Source organism: Neofelis nebulosa, chromosome 10 (assembly GCF_028018385.1).
Source record: "Neofelis nebulosa isolate mNeoNeb1 chromosome 10, mNeoNeb1.pri, whole genome shotgun sequence".
In the NCBI taxonomy this organism is placed as follows: Eukaryota; Metazoa; Chordata; class Mammalia; order Carnivora; family Felidae; genus Neofelis; species Neofelis nebulosa.
This window is the reverse complement of record NC_080791.1, coordinates 68,338,644-68,363,748: the sequence shown is the minus strand read 5'-3', so window position 1 is coordinate 68,363,748 and position 25,105 is coordinate 68,338,644. Positions and strand designations below refer to the sequence as shown.

At 34.3% G+C, this 25,105-nt stretch overlaps 1 protein-coding gene across 3 annotated transcripts in view; it reads right to left on the bottom strand.

The window, feature by feature from the left end:
* Positions 1 to 25,105, bottom strand: part of USP47 (ubiquitin specific peptidase 47) — a 107,145-nt gene that overhangs the window by 44,891 nt on the left and 37,149 nt on the right. For all 3 annotated transcript variants that reach the window (XM_058688255.1, XM_058688256.1, XM_058688257.1), the window contains 7 exons: positions 22,187 to 22,390; positions 18,571 to 18,684; positions 16,967 to 17,105; positions 12,115 to 12,211; positions 10,001 to 10,146; positions 9,372 to 9,451; positions 6,915 to 7,064 (listed from right to left, as the gene is read on the bottom strand). In XM_058688255.1, the coding sequence (XP_058544238.1) occupies positions 6,915 to 7,064; positions 9,372 to 9,451; positions 10,001 to 10,146; positions 12,115 to 12,211; positions 16,967 to 17,105; positions 18,571 to 18,684; positions 22,187 to 22,390 (930 nt within the window). The remainder of the gene's footprint in view (positions 1 to 6,914; positions 7,065 to 9,371; positions 9,452 to 10,000; positions 10,147 to 12,114; positions 12,212 to 16,966; positions 17,106 to 18,570; positions 18,685 to 22,186; positions 22,391 to 25,105) is intronic.

The window sequence follows — 25,105 nt, the reverse complement described above, 5'->3', positions numbered from 1 at the left end:
AGGGGGAGGGAGAGAATCCCAAGCAGGCTCCATGCTATTAGCACAAGCTTGACATGGAACCATGAAATCATGACCTGAGCCAAAATCAAGAGTTGACGCTTACAACTGAGGCACCCAGGCGCTCCACATTGTGTATTTTTCAAACGTCTGGTGGCTTACCAGTTATCTTTTTGTTATTGATTTCCAACTTGATTCCGCCGTTGTTGAAAAACACACAATGATTTTAATTCTTTTTTTTTTCTTTTTTTTAGCTTTTAAAAAAGATGTTTATTATTAACAGAGGGGGCGGGGGAGAATATGAATGTGAAGCAGGCTCCAGGCTCTGAGCTGTCAGCACAGAGCCTGATGCGGGGTTTGTCAATGGTGTTGCTGAGCTCTTTATTTGCTAATTTTCTGTCTAGAGGTTCTACCTATTATTGACAGAGGGGCATTAAAGTCTCCAACTATAACTGTAGACTTGCCAATTTCTCCTTTCATTTTGGACAATACTCTCATATATTTTTCAGCTCTGTTATTTGGTAAATACACATTTAGGATTGTGGTCTTCTTGATGAACTAATAACCCTTTTATCACTATATAATAATACCCCTATTTCTAGTAATTTTCTTTGCTCTCAAGTCTGCTTTATCTGATATTAATATAGCTATTTCTCTCAATATTTATATAACATTTTTCCATATTTTTACATTTCAGCCTGTCTACACTAATAGATTTGAAGGGAGTTTTTTGTAGCAAGCATACAATTGGGTCATGTTTTTAAATCTGGTATGTGAATCTCTACCCTTTAATTGGTATATAAATGGTCTGACTAAGCCTGCTATTTTAGTTTTGTTTTGTTTCTCCTGCTTTACTGTGAATTACTTGTATGTGTTTTTTTTAATTCTATTTTGATTCATCTAGTTTTTTGGAGTGTTTCAGTGGTTGCTCTAGGTGTATTATATACACATAACTTATTCTACTGGTGTCATCATTTTATCAGTGCAAGTAAAGTACAGAAACCTTTACATCTTTTTACCCTCTCCCATTTATTATATAACTGTTTTAAATATTTCTTCTACATACATTTAGAACCACATCAAATAATTTATAGTTTTGGCTCAACCATTGAACACAATTTAGGAAATGCAGGAGAAGTGAAGTCTATTGTATTTACCCAGATTTTTAGCTTACCATGTTCTTTCTTAATTCCTAACATTCCTAGACGCCTTCCTTTTATTATTTCCTTTCTGTTTAGAGCATTTTCTTTAGCCATTTTTTAAGGTAGGTCTACTGGTGGCCAATTCCCTTAGTGTTCCCTCATCCATGATCTTGATTTCCCCTTCATTCCTGAAGAATATTTTCAGTGGTTGTAAGATTCTAGTTGACAGTGCTTTTCTTTCAACACTTGAAAACATGTGCCACTTTCTTCTGGTCTCCATAACTTTTGATAACAAATTTGCTTATGAGAAATCAGGGTGCTTGTACCCTGTAAGAAAAGGTAACTTTCTCATTTGCTGCTTTCAAGGTATTTGTCTTTAGTTTCCAGAAGTCTGACTATAATTGGACTTGATGTAGAGTGATTCTGATTTATCCTGTTGGGAGTTTGCTTAGCTCTTCAGATCTATAGCTTTATGTCTTTTGCCAAATTTGGGAAATTTTCAGCCATTATTTCTTCAAGTATTTTTCCAGCCCTATCTTCCTTTTCCTCTCCTTCCAGGACTCCAATGACACAAATCTTAGATCTTTTATTATAGTCCCATAGGTCCTGAGGACCTTTTTAAAAATGTTCTCCAGTCTTTTCTCTCTGCTGTTTAGACTGGGCAATTTCTGTTGTTCTATCTTCAAGTTCACTGAATCTTTCTGCTGTCTCTTCCATTCTGCTGTTGAGCCTATTCATCAAGTTTTTCACTTTGGTATTACATTTTTTCAGTTCTAAATTCCCCTTTCACTTTTCTTTATATCTGTGATTTCTTCCCTGAGATTTCCTATTTTCCTCATTTGTTTCAAAAAGTTTGGGATCTCCCACTGAAGTATTTCTATAACTATTTAAAAATATTTGTCATATAAATCTAACATCTGTCATTTTGGTGTTTTTATCTATTGATTGTCTCTACTTTCATTCAAAGTAAGATTCTTCTGGTTCTTGTATATAGAGTGATTTTTTTGTTAAATGAAACCCAAACATTTTGGGTTTTATGAGATTCTAGACCCTATTTGAATTTTCTGGTTTACTGGCTTCCTTTGACACTGCTCCAGTGAAAGAAAAGGTTCCTGCTTCATTACTGCCAGGTGGGAGAAGTCCAAGTTTCCCACATGGCCTCTGCTGACCCCTGAGGTGGGAAGGGGCTCTTCATTACTGCTGGGCAAGGGTTGGGATTCTGACTGCTCAGTAGGCCTCTGCTGATAACACCTTGGCTGTGAGGGGAAGGCATGTCTCATTACAGCTCCCCTGACAGCCTCCACTGACACCACTGGTGGGAAGGGGCTACTCTCCTTACTGTTCAAAGATGGCAAAAATCCTGACTCTTCACTAGGTCTCTTCTGACATCACTCCAGTAGGGACAGAAAGAAACACCTCTTTACTACGAGGTAGGAGTGAAGGCTAGGCTCCCCATGTGTCTCTAATGACAGTGAACCAGGGGAACAGGAGAACAGTAGTGGGAAGGTTTGTTACTGCCCAGCAGGGATAAAACTCGTGCCTACCTACTCAGCCTTCTCTGAAAACTACCCAGGCAGGGGGCTAGAAAGCCTAGTTACAACTTCATGAGAACAGAAGTCTGGGCTCCCTACTTAGCCTCGGCTGGCATGAGTTAAGATGGGGGCCACAGTCTTTCTGTGGTGTTTGGCTAGAGCAGAATGGTTATTGCCTAAAAGTTTTCTGCCTTGCTAGGCTGTCCCTTTCCTGGTCTTTTGGCTGGAGACAGCAGGCTTTTCAATCTGTGCCTGTTCATTTCCAGGTTGCCAGCTTCTTCAGTTCCAAGTTTGGACTATATTAGGCGAAAAGAAAACCCAGGGAACTCACCCCATGTCATTCCTTGAGTCCTGAGGTCCCTAGTCTTTATGCCTTTTCTCCACCTTTCAGAGTCTTCTTATGTTTTATTTTATATATAATGTTCAAGACTTTCAGTTGTTTTAGCAGGAGGAATAGGGCAATGTACATCTACTCCATCTTCCTGAAAGCAGAAGTCCCCACTTTTTAAACTGGTTCCCACTATGTCCAACCACACAAATTCCTAGAAAAATGAGGGTAGAGTCTGTGGAAGAGATTTTTCTTTATGTGATGCTTACATATTTGGACAAATATGGACCACTCCACCATCCAAATGAGTTATGTGGCTAAGCCAGATATTTAAGAATGTCCAAATCATCTGTTAATTCAGGGTAGAACCTATGGTATAAATTTGTGCATACTAAACACTTGAAATGCTTATGATTCCATAAGTACTTATGAATTAAATAATGTTGCATTAAAAACTTTAAAACAATCATTAAACTATGTTTACTTATGGAACAGAAGTCTTTCACACAATCTGATCTTTCCAAAGACACTTATAAACCCAATTTCAGACTTCTGAATACATTTTGTGATAATAAAGATATTTAAATGTACTTACCTAATAATAGAATAAAAGTATATAAATAGAAAAGGGGTCTAAAACAATGCCTACACAGAGTAGGCAACTCAATAAATATGTTACATGACAAAAGATATACATAAAAATACAGTGTCAAAAATTTACCATTAAATAGACAAGCTTCTCCCTAGTTAATGTCAAACCTATGAGGCTATACCATTTTTGCTTAATTTGTGAAATATGCTGTCAGTAAAAATTAATACTTCCAATTTTTATCTATTATTAGCACGTATTTAGGACTATCTCATTATAATAATATATTTTCAAATGTGCTTAGCAATAAGCAGATGCAAGTTTCTTTGATTATGAAATTTAGAGAGATTTGTTTAGACTGCTCTAATCAACGAAAAGAAAAGGTTCTAGTTATCTCACAAATCATTAAAAAAAATTTTTAAAGGGTAAAAAAAGGAATTTTTGTTAAAATGGTAACAAATGTCCCACAGTAAAAGAAAATTACAGTTAAGTAAATTTCTCTACTACAGGAAACCTCAGGGCATTTAAAATAAAATATGTACTGTTAACTTCTCAAAGAGGATTACAGTTATACCATTTCCCAAATTTAATCAAAGAGGCCTCCTAAACTTCTATTAAATCCTGTTGGAGATGGAGTGTTAAAAAGAACTCAATCTGAGAGATAAGAGAATGGCAAAAGAACCATGAAACACTGATTCCCACTTGGCCAGGCAAAATGAAGACCAGCAATTTAATAAATACCACAGCTATAATGACTAAAATGTAATTCAATAAAGAAAATATCATTAAAAGCTATTTTAAAAACCGCAGGCGTTTCTTAGCACTCATTTAAAAAGTAGTCTGCTATCAATCATGCTAACAGATGACCATAAAAATTTATTATAAATGTCATAATGATAAATTAGCTAAGTGCTAATTCCATTCTTATTTTAATCCGAAATATTACTCTCAAGTTAAATTTGTTTGAACACAGAGATAAAACAACTCTAGAAACTGGATGTTTCAGATGAAGGTTTAAAAAAAAAACTTTAATTTTTAATAGAACCTCACACTTAATTGTCTGAGATTAAGCATCGGGTGTTAACCTCACGATATACACGTGTCTATTATATCGTGGCTCACTGAAAAGAATATACAGTAAACAGAACACAGAATTATCAATGTACGTGTAAGTATATACATGTGTTTATGTGTGTGCATATATCCAAGAAAGAGTCCGTTAATAAACATAAGAAAATAAATTTTAAGAGTTCAAGTCAAATTAAGCCAAATATTAAACAGTCTGAACGAAATTTAACTAGATTTTTTACAATCCACATTTATACCTAATTCTTTTTGAAAACACATAGAATTAACAAAATACACAATGGCAAGCAGTGATATAAAACTAATTTTAGATGGCTGTGTGATGCTTTCTGTGGCTTCAAAAGTGTAGGTTATAGGTTTTGAATTCAGAAAATAATGGGAATTTACTTACCTCTAACTAAAGTTCTCTGAAGGTAGTATCCTCCTTAGAACCCCTATCTTGGGTAGTTCACCTGCTATAATTTCCCTAAAGAGATTCCAACAAAATCTAGCAAGTTTTAAGTTCCCTTCTGCAAGCCCTATTAGCGCATGCATGTGTGTTATATAAACTTGCTCACATAATTGCTTCATAGCTATAACTTCCAATTCCCACTGAATCAACACCACCACTATCCATGTATCAGTGGAGGATACTACCTTTGGAGAATGTCATTTAGAAATGTGTCTTTTTTCACTTCTCCAGAAGTATCCTCCAAATCACTCCATTGTTATCTCTATCACATACTTAAGAGAGTGGTGGTAAATCAGCAGATGAAAAAATAATGACAAAAAGATTTAGCTAAGCAATTATACTTGCTGAATACTCAAATATATGCCAATATAACAAAACAAACAGCACCAGCTTCCTCAACATTCAATTAATATGTAAAAAAACTAAACTGAACATTTATGTGAAAAATCTTTCATAAAAAATACTTTCATAACCAAAGCAACGCAGAAAAAATTGTCTTTATCACCTGAGACTACCAAATATTTTCCTAGTATATTCTGCTAAAGTGCCAATATTAAAAATGATTAGGAAATAAGTATTAAAAGATACGAATTTTTCAATATGACACTTCGACCTTAAACTAAAAAATAAAAATCAAAAATCAAAACAAAAATGAAAAACAAAACTAGCCACTTACACCAAGGCCAATCTTCTATACCTAGAATGGCAATTTACAAAGGGTAGTATTAACAAAATTTCTCAAATCTATTCAGGAAAGGGGCTGAAACACAGTGCAGGAAAGAAGACTTAATCTTACACTATTCAGAAAAGGTCTTCTACTTTGGATTTCCATGGACTGATCCCATAACTTCTTATAATTTCTTGATAGCCATATGAAAGTAGGAGAAAAAAGCAAAGGGAAATAATTGTCCTAGAGGCTAGAGGAACAAATCATACTAGACGCACTATTTTAGAGGATAAAAGTATGGAGTAGCTTTAAAAACACTGATTTTTAGCTACAAACCACCATCAGCTTGATAACAACATAAGTAAGGCCCAAAACAAGAGGACTCTGAAAGTCTCCCCTGGCTCCTAATAGATTCAGAATAAATGTTTCTGGACATTCTAATTTTAAAAATCAACTTAAACTCCTTTCCATGGCTCTCCTTTTGTGTAAGTAAATACAATAAAATACAATAATAAAATTATCAAAAAGCAATTAAGATATAGATAAGAATGAGAAAATCTTAGATAAGCTCCCAAGTGGATTCTCCATATATAAATAATTAAGCTAATTTTAATCAATCAATCAATTTACATCTGATTCTTCAAATTACTGTGCTTCTACAATGCATGATTTTAAATTAAAGAATAGGGATGTTTCCTTTAAAAAATGTGGCCTCTATCATAAAAACCAGAGGTTATTTTCCCAATTTTAAAAAATGTATGGAAATAGGCACACAAAACAAAAAGTACTTTGATACAAAAAAATGGTCACAAAACAGCATTTATAAAATAGACTATTTATAGGGGAAAAGGATAAAGTGAGATAATCTAGTCATCTATCAGAAAGAATAAAATACTAAACCATGAGGCCATACATTTGCATTCACTTTCCTTTTTATACATGCACTATTAGGACTCACTGAAGGGTCAAAAATCTTCTAGATCTTGCTAGTTTAAGAGCAGGAATTACTAACAACCCAAGAAGGTGTATCTAGGATGATACTTACCTCACAATAGATTATACCACTGTGCTATTATGTATTCTGTGTATGGATACACAAGCAGTCAGCTGAAAGGTACACACCACACTAGCAAATGCTTGACTGGACCCATAAGGCCGGATGACCAATGGAATATCAAGATATGTGTCGATTCTCCAGCCCTCATAACCACATTCCAGACATCTCACGTAGTCCTTCAGCTTGCCTTGATATAGTTCATTTATAAGATCAGCCTAAAAATAAAAACATTAAAAAGTATTCCTTAAAATTCATTTTTAAAATACACAAAACACAATAATACCTGCTTTTAAAAATAAATTTCAAAGGATATTCATTCTTTATTGCTGAAGTTGTGGAAAGCTTTAAGATTCATCTAAAAGTCTAGGGGCACCTGGGTGGCTCAGTCGGTTAAGAAGTCCGACTTCAGCTCAGGTCATGATCTCGCAGTCTGTGAGTTCAAGCCCTGAGTCGGGCTCTGTGCTGACAGCTCAGAGCCTGGAGCCTGCTTCGGATTCTGTGTCTCCCTCTCGCTGCGCCTCCCCCATTCTCTCTCTCTTAAAAATAAATAAACATTAAAGAAATTTTTAAAAAATTTATCTACAAGTCTATAAAAAATGAAGTTTTGACACAAATCAACTAAAAATCAATAAAAATAGATTAACACTAATTTAAGAATCAATGTACAAAAATTAACTAGTTCAATTCTCTTATCACTAAAAATTCCACTACTAAAATATGTTTTGTTGAAATCAGTTACCAATTTATCATACTATTAAGCCTCATATTATCTTTTCATTAGGATGAGAATACATCTATCATTTTAGGCATGTTAATACTTACATAACTAAATAACCAGCTATTTTTACGGCTTTATACCTGCATGCCACCACTCTCACAAGAATATATTCTGATTTCTAAACTCGTATCTTCCAGCTCAAGGTGCAAATAAAACTTTAACTTTCAATACTAAACATAAAACAATTTTGAGGGGAAACATACTGCAATTTTTTTAATGTATAGAAGTTAAAAAAAAAATCTTCAACTCCATCTCCGTCAAAATATCCTCATTTAAAAGAATGGATCTCTCACTAAAATCCCCAAATTTAGCCAAATGGGGTTCTTCTGGCCCAAAAAAAGGCAGTTAGTTAACTCGCTAAGTAAGGACCCTCCAGTGAATGTCTTGCTTCAAAATTCTTATACCAAAATTTGGGAACGCCGCAGGATTGCCTCAGCTGATCTTAATGGAATTGTTGACCCACAGAGAGACACAATAAGGGGAAGAATAACTTCAGACTTATGAAGAAGAAACTGCCCCTAATACCATTTACATAAAGTTACTAAAATACAATAGGACTATGTAGAGAAACTAGATCACTATGTAAACTTAAAATTTTTTCAGTATCTCTTAAGAATAGAAAAGAAAGTGTATTAGTCTACCTCTTCCATAAATTTATCTCTCTTCAAATATCTAGGACTTACATTAGCATTAAATTAGGACCCAACATCATTGCCTATACTAATACCATTTATATAATGAAGCCTTCTTCATTCATGTGCCCCAGTCATATTTGATTATGTTTTCTACATCAGGGAGGGCATTTCTAAATGGTTCAAACCAGTGTTTTTCAATCAGTTTTGGTAACAACCCATAGTAAGAGAATAATTTATATCACAATCCAGTATATCTAACTGTAACAAAATTTGCACAAAATAATATTTACCGTTACTTTAGTGATGTTCTCTTATATTTTTCTATACTATTCCATTTTTTTTAACCGTTGATGTTTATTAACTAAAATGATTTCATAACACACGAAAGGATCACAACTTCCAGTTTGAAAAACTCTGGCCCAAACCATCATAATAATTCTAATCAGAGGGCAGACCCTCCAGGCTATCTTCCAGATTAGTATCCCTTTTTTATCCCTGTGATCCCCAGTCATTAGAGCCAGTATAAACCCTCTTCCTTACTGAGTTTTGAGCCCCACCCACCCAGTTCAACCTAACTCTTCATGTCACAGTGATATATCTAATGCTCTCCCCACCTCTAACATGTTCTTTTTCCATTGGAAGAAAAATAGAGTCACAGATTAACAGGAATCCTAAATGTCAAAGCATAACTCTTTGGTCAAATGAAGGTAATAATCAATATACTTAATCTGCTATAGATATATAGTTTACTTAGTAAATATCTGAAAATACTGTTCAAAAATCATCCCCAACACACACACACACACACACACACACACACACACACACACACACACATATGAATTACACAGTTTTTAGTTAAAAAGAGATCATCTAGATCACAAAACCCAACTTCCTTATTTTAAAGAGGAGGAAACTGAGGTGTAAGGTGGTTTAATGAGGATCTGTATGACTCAGTTAATGTCCAAGTGAGAACCTAGTACTTTCAATTCCCCATTCAGTACTTTAACAACTGGACTATTCCCAAAGTTTTAAAACATTTCAATAGAATAAAAGTCACTTATGAATGATTTATGATAAGACATTCCCCTCAACCCAAGATGAATTACCTGCTCTGTTTGTTTCCATTTCTGTTCCAAAGCATCAAACATGACTCTGCACAGTTCTTGTACGTCATGCTGCTGCCAAGCTATTTTAAGATAAAATATAATTAAAAACAGCAACACATTTAGCATAACAAAACATCAATTTGCTGTTTAAAAGCAAACTGTCAAGAACATGGACAAGTCTACACAAAATAATTCTAAATTAAACAAAGAACACAAACTATACATTATAGTGATGAAAAAGTAATCACAAGGAAAAGAATCAAGAGATCTTAGTATTTTATAAGTAACACACGCTTTATGGTGCTATGATATTTGCTGTTTTTGTTATGTTTTACTGTAGAGTTAAGAAATATATTAAGAAAAATCTAGGACAATAAACTTTAAAAGTTTTCATTTAAGTACATAAAAGTAAAATTTAACCAAACTTACTTTACAAGAAAATTTTAATTGTTCAAAAACTTACCCTGAGAACTTAAATTTTAAAAACAAGTTATTTCTAAGTCCCAGCAAAAAGCAATGAAAAGGTTTATGGTAAAGTTAATTAACTGTTAATACATATTATTTATAATACTGTCTCCCAGAATTCCTTTGAATACTAGAAACACTTATCATTACAAGAGAATTAGTACCCTCACTACTATCCCATCCAAAGCTCCTTGTAACGTCTGTGGTTTCAATTGCTCTCTTTTTGCTGGTTTGTAACAAAACAAAAAGCCTCTGAAGTTGATATGGGATACTTGTCACTGGATCTTCTTCAGATTCTTCAAATTCCCATCTATTGAAATAAAATATTTGAAAATTAGTTATAAAATATTTTTATATTCTTAAAACATCATTAATGTTAATGTCATATAATGCAAGACCTTTGAATATTAACTGAAGCTATTATTATCCAACAAAATAGTAACCTTTCTCTAATTCATAAATTCAGAAGAAATTTAGACTTGAACAAAAAAAAGGCCTAAGAAGGCAACACAAATGAAAGGCAAAGCTCATCTAAAAGTAACCACAGAACTTGAATCTGATCAAGACTCTTGTCCTTATTATTAATTCATACAGGGAACAGAACAATATTAAATGACACTATGGCGTTCAACTAGCAAAATCCAAACTGTGGAAAAGTACAGGAAAAATGACATCAGTTTTCAATATGTATCTTTTCAAAAATTAACTGTAAGGAGAAAAAAATACGGAAGGGGATTAAAATAGATTAAGACTCATAACAGTTTTACTGTATGGCTCTTGTTTGGATCCCGATTTGAACAGATTGTTTAAAAAAAATTATGAGGCAATCAGGAAAACCTCTGCACTGACCCGAGAGATAATTTACAGATGATGTGATGGGGGTGTGCTTCCAAATAATCAGAATGGAGAGTTTTCCATAAAAAAGACTGGTCATGAGTTGATAAAATCCAAAGCTGGGTGATGGGTACAGAGGGATTCATTACCATGTTCATTTCCACAAGTAGACTTAGATGATGAGCTTACATATGAATGTAAATATAGTGCTGTCTGAGCAACACAATCAATGTTAAAAGTTCTAAGAATACTTTAAATACATATCTGCAATAATTTCAAGGATACTGTATAAGAGTAGCACAAAAAAAGGAAAAATCAGTTAATTTGTACTTTGAAATGTCTTAAAAAATAAGTTATGTATACCTTAAAGAAAATATACAAAACAAGGGCATAGTAAATGTATTATTAGATACTCACAAAAATAACTGTCTGACTTTTAGAGTTTATTTAAATATGGAATTTCTTTCAGAGAGCATTTTATTTTTTTTTTTTTTCCTTCTTTTTTTTTTTAATTAATTTATTTATTTTTTAATATATGAAATTTACTGTCAAATTGGTTTCCATACCACACCCAGTGCTCATCCCAAAAGGTGCCCTCCTCAATACCCATCACCCACCCTGCCCTCCCTCCCACCCCCCATCAACCCTCAGTTTGTTCTCAGTTTTTAACAGTCTCTTATCAGAGAGCATTTTAAAATACCTAGTGTATATACAGTCTTTTATAAACATACACACACAGACACACACAGTCACACACACACACACACACACACACACACACACCCAACATTATATTTTAATTAGAAACAAAGTTTGTAAGTTTAAAAAGATATCTTTGTTTCTTAAACTGAGAAGTGAAAAGAAAGGAGAATATGGTTTACATATTCGGATTATCTCAAAAAGCAGACAACAATTCTTTATAAAGATGTTAAAGCTAGGGGAACCTGGGTGACTCAGTCTGTTAAGCGTCCAACTCTTGATTTCGACTCAGGACATGATCTCAACAGTTTGTGGGATTGAGCCCCAAGTCAGGCTCTGCACTGACAGCTGCTTGGGATTCTTTCTCTCCTTCTCTCTCTGCCCCTCCCCTGCTTGGTCTCACTCTCTCTCAAAATCAATAAATAAATAAACTTAAAAAAAAATAAAGATGTTAAAGCTATAAGTGAGGGAAGCTTAAATAAAGTAAGCTTATCCCCAATGTAAATCTTATTAATTTTATCCTTTGCTAGTCTACATTTCTGGTTCTCTCTCTGCACAAATTTTTCATATGCCAGTCTCTCAAAAGATCTTTTTCTTAAATACTAATCAAGGTGTGTCTTTATGAAGTGAGAAATGCCCCAAACTTTACAAATAAGTGTAAGAAGGTAAATTAGATTTTATTAGTTAAAACCTATACTTTCATTCTTAAATCAATTTTATTTATAAAATCTTTTTGAATACTCACTTATATAATGCATTCCTAAATTCAGGAGTCATAAAAAGTGTCTGCAAAAGGCTGTTCAAGTAGCAAGTCATTGCTTGGTTTACTAATCCCACATATCCTTTAAAAAGAAAACACAAATACACATAAATCAGCATTTACATTAAAAATAACAAAAAGAAAGCTTAATAAGAATTGAATGCACAGTGAAAACTGAGAGACTACAGTTACTAAGTTGGAAATTATTTTAATTTTTCAATAGCACCTAAGAAAGACTTTTTTTCTAAAATGTGCTCTATGTAAAAACCTTGCTTCGCAGAACAAGTGAGGATATCTTGTTTAAAGTCCAGAGATATGCATGGGTATTATCTAGCATTTAATAAAATTTAAAGAGGAATACTTCAATATAGGTATGTTTAACTGACATAAAAATAACCTTTGTTCCCCAAATTTACTTTAATGATCACACACCCAAAATAGGAAAACTGAACTGAACCAGCTATCTCTTGCTATCAGGCCCTATAAACCAATTCATGCCAAGAATTAATAACATAGGAGATAAATTCATTATATAAAAACTCGGAGTGACTTCCTCTATTTTAACAAGTCCATGAAGTATGAGATTCTATACATCAGCACACTCTGCAAGAGTAACTATAAAGTAAAAAGAGAAGTCAAAAGTAGGGAAGAATAGAGAGAGGGAGGGGGGAAGGGAGGAGGGAAAAAAGGAGAAGCATATAGGAACTTAAAATTTAAGTGAATGATTAGAATTATTCAGCTTCATAAATCTGATTGGACATGGCTACCACTGTTGGAACATTTTTGGAATGTCTCTTTTGAAGTAGACTTCAGGCCCAGTTTATGAGATACACATACACAAAAAAAAATCAGTCTCATCATTTTAGTTTGCCTCATTATGTGAGGAGAATGTGGTAAACACTTTGCTTAATAATTAAGCTTATTCACTCCCACTTAATACTAAATGACTTGGGTGTTTCAAAAAAACAAAAAACCTTCAATCTTTTCTCAGTAGATGCTGAAGGTGTTCACTGAAGCCTTTTAAAACACTTTTTCAGCTTCCCAATTATCAAAATGTCTTGAGAAATGGTAGGCTTTGTGGATAACTATATTGCCAAAAATGATGAAAGGACAAACAAATATTCATGCTAAGCCTTGGTCAATTGTGGAAAAGAGGAATAGACTCCACATTATCTGCATGGTTCTAAGAAGATATCGAGTAGCTACTCTGGACTACGGTTCAAGTTTTGATTTCTAATGCCTTTCATATTTAAAAATACTGTGTTTATGTATTCTATTCTACATTGTTATAGAATTATAAACTGCTTCAATTCCTAACCACCCCCCACCTGAGTTGTTCTCATAGCAGCCTGTCTTTAATCCATATCAGAGGCTTCAGCTCACTGTCCAGTAATGACCTATTTGCTTATATGTCTTCCCCATCAGACTGTGAAGGGAGGGATCAAATCTGATTTATCTCTTTATCCTACTACTTAACACAGAAGCAGGTGAACTTAAGGGGAAAGTGCATATGACTTACAAATAACACAAGTCTATAGGATATGTGGCCTGATTATTCATAATGAAGCATATTTCATTCTCAGTTATTATAAACAGATTCTTCCCCACAAACAACAGTGCTTTGACCATGAGACCAGGTTATTCTACTTTTCCCGGCTGAGGCTGCCTGGAATTTCCCTTCTTTTCCATCTCCTTCCCCCAATCCCTCAACAGTGAAGATGACTACTACTACGGTCCTTTGCGTACCTATAGACCAATCATGTATCATTTATATGTGACCTTGTTTCCCTTCCCTGGGCTTAAAAAAGGGGTGGTAGGAGAAGAGGGTTTAAAGGAAGGAGTAACAGCACTTAATTATTGCCATCACTCTTTATTTTGTCATTAGCAATAAAAATCATATAGAAAAACCTATGGTCCTTTGTACCTGATTTAGCACCATATTTTGCAAAGAATGCAGTGTCTCACATAAAGGCACTATTTTCCAAAACTATGAAGATTTCAGTGATACTAATAAAAGTGCTACTGAATAACAGAAATCTTGTCATTAAGCACTGTCTAAATCAACAAACTTAAATGACAACTGTTACCACGTGGGTCCTATATCTGAAATAGCTGTGAATCAATACTGTAAGTGTGAGCTAGTAAGGGAAAAGATGAAAACATGCCATTCTGTGAGGGGCACATGCAGAAAAAAATCCTGAACAGAACCGGCAGGTAACAAGGTAGGCATCAAATAGGCCAAATGAAGTAGGATGTAACAGGCCAACTCCTGGAGCTGATAAAATAAAAAAATTCTTAAAGAAACCGGCCAAGGACAGTTATCATGGATTCAGATAATGGAAGCACCCTAGTTACAAAGTTTCTAATCATCTGCAAGTCCTCATTAGCCTTCAATCCACTCCTTGCCCCTTAATGTTCATACACACAATACCCCATCCCTGTCCACCCCTACCACCTCCTGTCAAAAACAGTGGCTGGCTACGGGAAAGTTGGTAGGCAGGGGAGACAGGAAAGAATACACCAAATCTCCAAACCTCTTGCATTATGGAGAAATGTGTTCCTAGAGTCCTGAGTCAAAATCATGACAGCATCTTCCAATAAAAACATTTGGTACGTGGTACCAAGATTTACAATAATTTAAGGAAAATGAAATTTCAGTAACAAAATTATTTTTGAACCACAACTCCTTTAGATGCTTATAGACTATTTTAATTCAGAAAGGCAGTACCCCTAGAACACTAGAGGGAAAATGTAAACGTAGGGAAAAGGAAGGGAGTAGAGGTGTGTGAGAAACAATAATTGGAAATGAAGGCTACCATTACATGACAATGTAGATTAAAGGCCTCTAAAATTTTTTATATTAAATTTCAACATAGTAATTCAATTTCTGAGAATTTACCCTAAGGGAATAATCAGAGATAAAAATAAAAACTTACGTACAAGAATGTTCATCATAACATCAGTAATAACTAGACAGCTTAAATATCTAAACTATACAATGGAATACTGTTTTTAAATGCTTATCATATAGTATTAAGGAAAAAATACATACAAATCAAAAAATGCTCGTAACCTGATACCCCCATTTGCAACAGAAATAAGCAAAATCACTATAGTTTCTGCTAGTAGTACTGTGATTTTCACTTTCTTCATTTTAAAGTATGACAATGAACATGTATTACACTTGCACAATCAAAGAAAGAACTTTTTTTTTAACGTATAAGTTACTCTCTAGGAATTTATGGGCATCATAGAGCCGAAGAATATATAGCACAAGGCAGGAGTTCTGTAAATACTCCTATTAAAGGACTAAGTTGGTTGTGAGAATACAAAGCAAATATTCCAAGAATCCTAATTTGTTAAATCTGGAACTTTCTCAAAGTATTCCAACTATCTCAGAATAATCTAGGGTGCTTATTTAAAACAAAATGCAATTTATCCAACCAGTATTCTGGGGAGTAATGCCTTGGAACCTACATTTTTAACAAGTATCCCCAAATGATTTTTAAAGAAATAAAAATCTGAAAATCACTACTCTAGACAGTGTAATGATAAACAGCTTTATTACCTCCAATTATCTGAAACAGAAGATAATTTTGCATTCTTTTATTCCTGGTACATGACTGCAAAAAGTTCTATGGATACAAATGATCCTAAATACCAAATACAACCATCTTTTACTGGTATTTCCAGAAAAAATACACGATTAAGCCTGTACAAATGATCAGCTATAAGGAAATTATTCTACATTTTAATTACAAAATATAGTAAAATAGAAGATTACAGATCACATTAGAACAAAATTTGCAATGTAATGCTATAATTTAATTCTTATACTATGTATTTCATATATTTAAAATCATCTCTGTTTTGAAGTTGTTTTTTTTTTTAATTTTATTTATTTTTGAGACAGAGAGAGACAGAGCATGACCAGGGGGAGGGGCAGAGAGAGAAAGGGAGACAGAGAATCTGAAGCAGGCTCCAGGCTCTGAGCTGTCAGCACAGAGCCTGATGCGGGACTCAAACTCACAGACTGTGAGATCATGACCTGAGCTGAAGTCAGACGTTTAACCAACTGAGCCACCCAGGCGCCCCTGTTTTGAAGTTTTAAAAGTTCTGAAGTCACACCTAGCATTACCAGCTGTGCAATCAAAGACTTCTTGGAAGCCCAGTTTCCATTTCTTTTAACATAAATAATACTATCTATTGCAAAGGTTTGTTGTAGGATAAAATGTTATGTAAAAGCACCCAGATTATATTTAGGCAATTAACCAATCTTATATATACTGAGAAAACTGAAAAAATTCAAAAATCTTTATAATGTTCAGAAAAGAGTTAACAGGAATTTTAAAATTACATGATTAATTTCAAACATACAATTTGATTAAACTAAAAGGTGACACAGTAGGTCTAATAAAATAAGCGTAGCCCATCTGCTTCAAAACAGAAGTATCCCCCATAGTCTACTCTGATCCAAAAGGATATAACGGAAACATTCCTTTCCAAAGAAAGTCAGCTTCAGAATTTAAGATAAAATTCAAAATAGAAAACTATCAAAAAGAAAAGTCTTCCTTCAAAATACAACATTCAATATTTTTTACTTTATTACTAAAGAGTGGCAATAACAATATAGTAAAACCAACATGAAGTTGAGAGAAAAGGAAACCACATATGGCTCTAATTTTATCTATGCTACCTAGTAACCTTGCTTTGGGTCTCAGTTCTCTAATTCATAAAATGAGAGGATTAGGCTTGAGATCTCCAAGATTACTCTGGGTCTAACACAGTATGATTTTATGAAAATACAACCACCCTCACCATAATTAAAAAATCTTACCAGTTTCTGATTTATTCAAGATAGATGAATAGGAGTAGTTTTGGCTGACATAATCACTGGTAGGGCCCACAGAACCTTCTCTTGGAAGTGGACCTATAAATCGGTCATGGACACTATCATCCCCGGCACTGGAATCCTCCTAAAATGCAGCACAACCAATATTTACTGAGTGGTACATGTTGCTCAAACAATGGGGGAAAAAAAAAACAAACAAAAACCACACTAATTGCTGAGGCAATAAAAAAACATGAGGCCTTACAGTTACCACCAAGACATTCAAAGGAATGTTACACCCTCACCATTTCCTACAGGAAGGCTCAAAAGACACCCAGTGTAAAACATTTTGGAGAGATGCTCTGGTCTCCTTTCAAAGTTCTTACTTTTGTAACTTTCCTAATTCTTTTTCAAATTTTGTTTATGAGAGAAGGATAAAGTTCCACTGTGAACTCTTTTGATGACAAGAGTGTATCATTCATTTTTACATCATCCTTGCCAAGTAGACCTGGCAGATAGGGCATACTTAAAAAGTGTTGGATAAAATGGATCGTTTCCTACTGTCTCCAGTAAGAAACTTCCTATTAATGAGAAAGATGTGAAAAAGGATTCAGGGATATATACTTAGCATAAGCAATTAAGACGGAGCTGAAGAGTAATTACTATGCATTTTAAAACATGAATTCCCAAACTGTGGATCTAGAGCTCCCTAAATTAATACCTAATTTATATTTCAATGTCATTCAGACAAATCAAAATCTTCTCGAGAGATCATAAAAGTAACTGATGGGATAGAGCATATTCTAGTATTGCCTCAGTATGGATGCTCTGTTTAACTACTGTCTACTGTCCAGACAGGTATTCTAATTCACAATAGACTTCTACATGAAAAGCATCAAAGAGAACTTTTCTTGAGTGAAGTTTCATTGAAGAGAAGTGTTCTAAAAAAAGTCCATAAACTCTATGAGCCTTACTTTCCTGAGTCAGTAAAACAACAAGGTAAATCAGACCAGGTTTTCTCAATTTTTTTTAGGAATGCCCCTCAAATTGGGAGTTACTGGATTAGATGACCTCTAAGACCACCGGACCAGACAGGAAAGGCAAATACTAAAAGAAAAGAAATAAAGCACCTAACTTACAAACTAGCTGTTCCAAAAAGAAGGGGGGAGAGTGATAGCAAAAATGTCAGAGTAGAGAATTCTGTGGGTCTGTCCCTACCCCAAAATACAGAAAAATCTAGGCATAACTGCCAAGGACTTACAGCAACTTGCAAATACTTAACCAAAGGAAAGGCCACTGAAACAGAGGAGAAGATCTCTGTGGTATTCTATTTTATCCTAGATCCACCCCAACCCTGTCATGGTGGTAGCCTTGAAGATGGCAACCTCTGTTCCCAGTGCAGCAACGGACTATATACACACACAACAGTGCTTTGGACGTCCACTGTTACCCTATTAACATATACACTTATAACAAACCAACATAAAATAGACAAATAATTTATTATATATAAATTACAAATCATATCTCTTCTCCTTCCTTTGGAATCCTGCTTCTCAACAGTGACAGTCCACAAAAAATACGAATATGGGGCTTTCTAAATAGTTTACCAGCAGTATTTGAGGCTGTTCACCATCTTTATCTGTCAAATGCAGAAAGTTCTTCTTTCCTGGCTCAAAATTAGCATCAAGAAGAGACTTGTCACTGGTATGGTCCAGTGGAGCCTATGGGCATAAAATAAAATATCTCAGATTATGAGGAACATTAATTATAATAAAATAAAACAAATAATATGTAAATGAACACATCCACAATCCTTGTGCTCAAACACTATTTTTTAAAGTGAAGATTCTGGTAAATTCTGTTAATCTAGACTTGGAATTAACTCATTTTCTCATATATTAGGATGGCTAAGCCCAGTGACAGTACATATACTGACAGGTATCCCAGATGTTCACATTTCCCAACATTTAAAAAAACTGGAGAGAAAAAAGGTAAGGTTAAGAAGTAATATTAAGTATTGTGCAAAAACAATAATTATAAACATCTGTGTTTCTATGTTCTCTAAAAAGTCTGCAATAGGGGCGCCTGGGTGGCTCAGTCAGTTGAGCGCCGACTTCGGCTCAGGTCACGATCTCGCGGTCCGTGAGTTCGAGCCCCGCATCGGGCCCCTGTGCTGACAGCTCAGAGCCCGGAGCCTGTTTCGGATTCTGTGTCTCCCTCTCTCTGACCCTCCCCCATTCATGCTCTGTCTCTCTCTGTCTCAAAAATAAATAAACGTTAAAAAAAAAAAATTAAAAAAAAATAAATAAATAAAAAGTCTGCAATATAGTATGTAACACATTTTTATGAAGACTCGCTAAAGATAATTTTATATAACTAATAACTGTAAAAACATGTTTTGATATATGAATATGAGAATTCCCAGATAAGCAACACACTAAGCAACCTAACCAAAATAATTATGTAATATACCAACATGGGCACTTTCAGAAAGACTCCTTAAGGAACAACCTGTCCTAGTAAATGATAACCTATTTCAAGTTCACTGCCAGGATCCAGAGGATTCCAGGAGGACAGAAGTGATTACTCTTTTGAAAATTAAACATCTAAGATCTGTAATCTTTACCTAACTCTTTTATCTGATAGGGCAATTTCATTCTGATACACTCTGGTTGGTGGACGACAGATGGAGCTCTGTGTGCTCCAAGTCTACAGTAGGGACTCATCCACACACTAGTCCATTGTTGAGAAAAATAAGAGATGAAATGAACACCCCATTCTTTTTGTTTTAAAACTATTTTGTTATATTAAAAGATGTTTTTAATGTTTCCATGACATGAGGAATGCTTCCTTAGAAAAACTTATTTTATGGAAATGCCTTTCTTAGGAACTTACATTATATAAAAGTATAGGTATTAAGGATAAAAATACAAAACCTACCTATAAAAGATGCTGCCACTTGCTATATGTGTGACTCTGAGCAAGTTACCTCCATTTCCCCATGACTCCGCTTCTTTACCTATAACATGAGGCTGTAATAGCACCTACCTCACAGAGTGGTTGTAAGGACTAAATGAGATTTTCTGTATAGAGCCTCATAACAGAATGATACTAAGCACATAGTAAGTTCAAAATAAGTGTTAAGTACATAAAATAACAAACTTATATGGTCTCTCTTAACAGGCTCACATCTAGAAATCCATGAGCAATATGGGACATAGAAAATCGGAAGCTAAGAGAAGCCACATGGAAGGAGGAAAGGTATGTTTGGGTCCTCTACGTTCTCTGATAAGAGATCAGATAATATAGCTGGAATACACAGGAGGTTTTACCTCAACAAATCTGTGTGTATGAGGTGGTGAGTAGCTATGTGGGTTAGGTTTTCACATAAGTATACATAAGCAGGTGCAAAGAGTATGCTTTCAGATATGTACAGTAAGCAAACAAAAATACAGAAGTCAAGTACTTGAAGTCAGTCATAGCCACACAAAGAGAAGAAGGTAATCCTGACATAGAGCTATTTAAACATAGTGTAGGTGCTAATTTAATTTTTTTTTTTAATGTTTATTTATTTTTGAGACAGAGAGAGAGGTGGCAGGCTCCAGGCTCTGAGCTGTCAGCACAGAGCCCGATGCGGGGCTCCAACCCACAAACCGTGAGATCATGACCTGAGCCGAAGTCGTACGCTTAACCGACTGAGCCACCCAGGCGCCCCATGTAGGTGCTAATTTAACACACATTTTTAGAGTGCCTAGGGAGACTATGGAAGATGCAAAATTATTACTATGAGGTCCCAGCCACTAAAACATACACATTCTACCACATGGAAAGACACAAATGAATAACAATAAAAAGAAGGCTCTGATAAGCGGTATAGCAGAAGAGGAAGTATAATCAGGGTATAAAGAGAAAGATTACTTATAAGGTGGCATGAGGAAACATCATGTAAGGTTTCTTAAAAGTGAAAGGTACATAAGACTTGGGGAGACACACATGATGGTATAGAACTATCCTTTAAAAAGAGGCAACATTAGAAGTTACGTGGTGATATAACAGAGCATTCAGAGTTTCAGATTAAATATTACTTCTCTTTGTATATCTTGTTGGACTACCAATTTTACTGATCAATTTCAGAGGGAAAAGTTGGTTACTTTAAAACATTAGCTCTATATTTTAAAAATGCAAATAGATTATGGAATAGAAAGCAAAATACCATGGATTTTAAGGGCAAATCAAGCAACATCAAACATCTTTGATTCACCTATGGACCCAATTAAAACTCTGCTCTCTAAACATGACAGAGATAACACATTCAATTTCATTTCCCATCAGAGGTATTTCCCTAGAGAACTTAAGAATAGCAATCACACAGACAGAAAGAGGTGATGTAAGCAAAAACATGGAGATGGAAAAGCATGGAAATTTGTGTTAAGAAAACAAATTAGTTTACAAAGTCTTAAAGGACCCACAATAGCTTGTTTACAAGCTTGCTTAGCTTAGGGAACCTGAGTTTTAATTGGTGAGCAGTTACACCATTTCCAATATTATTCTGATAGTGCAGATAAGATCCAACTAAAATGGTCTCTCACATGCAAAAGTGATCAATGCCTCCTCTTTGCACTCAGAACAAACTTACAATAGATTACTTCAAACACGTTAGTGTAATTATTTGCCAATACATCTATTTCTACAACAGCACTGTGAGATCTCTAAAGCAAAAGTCACGGTAACATCAAGCTTCTATCAGGTGCCTACCACTGTATATGGTACATAATCTCTGTTAACATGGGTGTATATCCTTCCTTTCCTTTTCCTTTATACATACATTTTTCTCTTCTTTTCCAAAAATTAGATAAAATACACATGATCCCATATCCTGCTTTTTTCACTTAAAAAAAATGAGTAATATTCCATGCAGTAAATGTTGGAAAATTTTTTATAGTTGACACAATATGATAGTCCTTTTACATGAATGAATTAAAAAACTGATGTCATTCTGCAAACTTTAGGACAAGCAAATGTTAAATCCAGAATGAAGGCAAAAGGACGAAGAGGGATCCAATCATTGAGCTGCACATGGGCTCTTAAATTACTTATTACAGTTTTGCTTATGATATTAAAAAAGGTTCAGGATTTAATATACTCATTAATAACAATAACAATAATAATAATTACAGTATTATTAGCAGCTTAAGAGAACATGCTTTAAGTCTAGGGTTTTACCATATCAGCAGTATTGATTCCATTTCCCCACACTAAATCAAAGGTTCCATTTATGTAGCCTACTTTGTTGGCCACATCTTCAAAGAGCTTCCTGAGTGGAGTAGAAGCTGGCAAATTTAAAGTGATCCGTTCATTCACTGTCTTTGAATTAGTAGTATCTTGTATTATACATAAAACTCTAGGTTCTTCAGCAGCATTTTCTATCTGAAATTAAAACAAACAAACATTGTTTATCTTTAAAGAAAAACAAAACAATTATAATTAGCCATATTTTCTATGATTAAATGTAAACATATCCCACAAAATATTATTTTCTCTAAGCTAGCATTACTGTTTTGTTATGTCTGAAATCCACTGTAATGGATATGTCAGACATATAAAGCACCTTATGTGTTTGTTTTGGAAAAACTAGGGTATATTTAAGAATCAACAGTCATTCTTGTGGATATTTGCTTTTGCCTTTTTAAGGCTGTAAATCAATGGTCAACAAGGTGTGAAGTCAGTATACTTGAGCAATTTTCATTTGAAAATAATAAAATATGATCCTTAAAAATGTGTCATTAGCACAGTTGAATCTAGCATTTCTGGGTTTCCTGAAGAAACAGAAAGGGAACTGTGTAGAAATAAGTGTGAATTGTCTAAAATTGGAAAATCCCTAACTAGGCGGCACAGGCAACCAGGCATCCTGATCTTTGTGTTACTGTATCTGTACACCAGATGTCCAAAAGCCCCATTTATCAACGTGTTGGGAACTGACAAGCTTATGTAAACAGATCAGCCAGCAGAGGCAGGTAAAGAAAAGCAAGGGGGGAAAACTTTTCAATTACCAATGTAGAAGGAAGTTAGGGTCACAAATTTTTCTTCCTGCTTTTGCATCCAGTACATAACTCAGTAATTATTAAGACAAAAAGTTTTCAAAGGAGACATTCTCCAAGGAGCTCTGCCCTCCCTCTCAAGCTGTTGAAGGACACTGCTTTTCTTTTTCTTTCCACAGGGGTAGTAGGCTGCATCAGATACTTTAGTGTAAGAAGTTCTTTCTCTCCTTCTCCTATAATGCCAAACTCAGTGAATGGCACCATCATCTACCTGCTGCTGAAACTAGAGTTCTGAGCATCTTCCTCATCTCTTCCCTCTTCTTCACCTCACAAAATCACCAAACTTCCGTCAATTCTACCTTGTGAATATCTCTTGAGCCATCCTCCTTTCTCTTTATTCCTGTCTGCAGCAATCAAAATCTTATACCAAGATTATGGCAATAGCTTCATGAGAGGTTTAACTTTTTCTAATCTTATCTTCCTTCAATCCAGAATAGTATTTTAACATGCAAATCTGATTATGCAAATCTCTTGCTTCCCCTCAAAATCAAGTGCAGCAGTCATTTAACTGGGGTAAGTCTCACCATCCCCATAACAGGCTTTACAGAAATATGAACTGTACAACCGGTTATGTATACAATCATTTATTTCTTTCCTTCTCTTTTACAACAATATCAACTCCAACCTTTTGTTACTTCTATGTTACCCATTTTTAAACAATAATTATTCAATTACTGAATAGTACTGAAGACAGGATAGCCACAAGGTTTATCTGTTTGTTTGGTGGAGCAATACAATTATAATTTGTTTCTGGTATATACAGTTTTGGGTTTGCAAGAGATTATTTATATTAAGGTTAATCCAAGTAGTTTAGAACAAAAATAAATTTCTATAAAATAAGTATAATGTTTAAAGTAGTCATCTATTTTAAATAGACTATTTTACACATTGGCTAGCATATTTAGGCAAATCAAAATATTTAATTATAAATAATAATTCATTTAAAAATGAAAAAAGGAAAATACATTTCTATAAAATACACAGGATAACAAAAAAAGAGCATTAATAATATGATTCTCAGAAAGGGGGGAAAAGCCTTCCTCTACAAACATAAGGTGTCATATTAACACATGTAATGATTGCTTCACACCTTTTAATCCCAAACTGAGGAACATAAAGTGGGCCTTTTTAAACTCTAGTTTACAGTAAAAGAATTAACAATTCAAAATAACTTTCAAATATAAAAGATCCACTTTCATAATTTCAAACAATATACTTCAGAAGTAGATTCAAGTTTTCCAACTATAAAATACCATGGGGCCAGATTTTAAAACCTCAGACAGACTAGAATTGATGGTCCTAGAAGATGACCCTACCAAAGAATTCAGAAATCCAAAGTGTTAGCATAATAGTATACACAAGAATAACGCGGCAACATCATACGGCCAGACATTAGCTGTTCCTGCCTCTTCCCCCTAAATATGTGAGCATAAGGTATAGGCGCTCTCTTTCCACTCCACTCCTCCTCCCTTTCCCCCAAAAAAGGTGGAGAAATTATCCCCAAAGGAATCTCATCTGAAGACTAATGTACTACAGTAAACACAAAATTTAATCTCATGTGTGCCTTTTATTCTTTTTAAGGACAATGGCTTTCTTTTCTGTGAACTGTATAAAAATAACTTTGCTCTTTTTTTTAATAGGAAGAGTATAAATAAAAAAGTAAAAATCGTCTGTAACCCCATAACACACAGATAACTATTAACATTTTGGAGTATATCCTTCCAAATATATTTGCCCACATACACATGCACACTTAAAAACACATACACTGGGTTAGAATATGTATGCTGTTTTGTAACTTCTTTCTTTATTAATAAATGTATCATGTAATCTTTCCATGTCAAACTTTTTCTAACTTATCATTTTTAACAGTTGATAGTATTTTATTACATGGATTAATAATAATTTGTTCTATCAGTTCTTTTTTACTCACTCTTAGGTTAGACTTCATTGCATTTTAGTAATAATTCTGTGATGAACATCTACATATAACTGTGTGCTTTTCTATTTCCTTAAAATTCCTATAAGCAGAATTTCTGAGCTA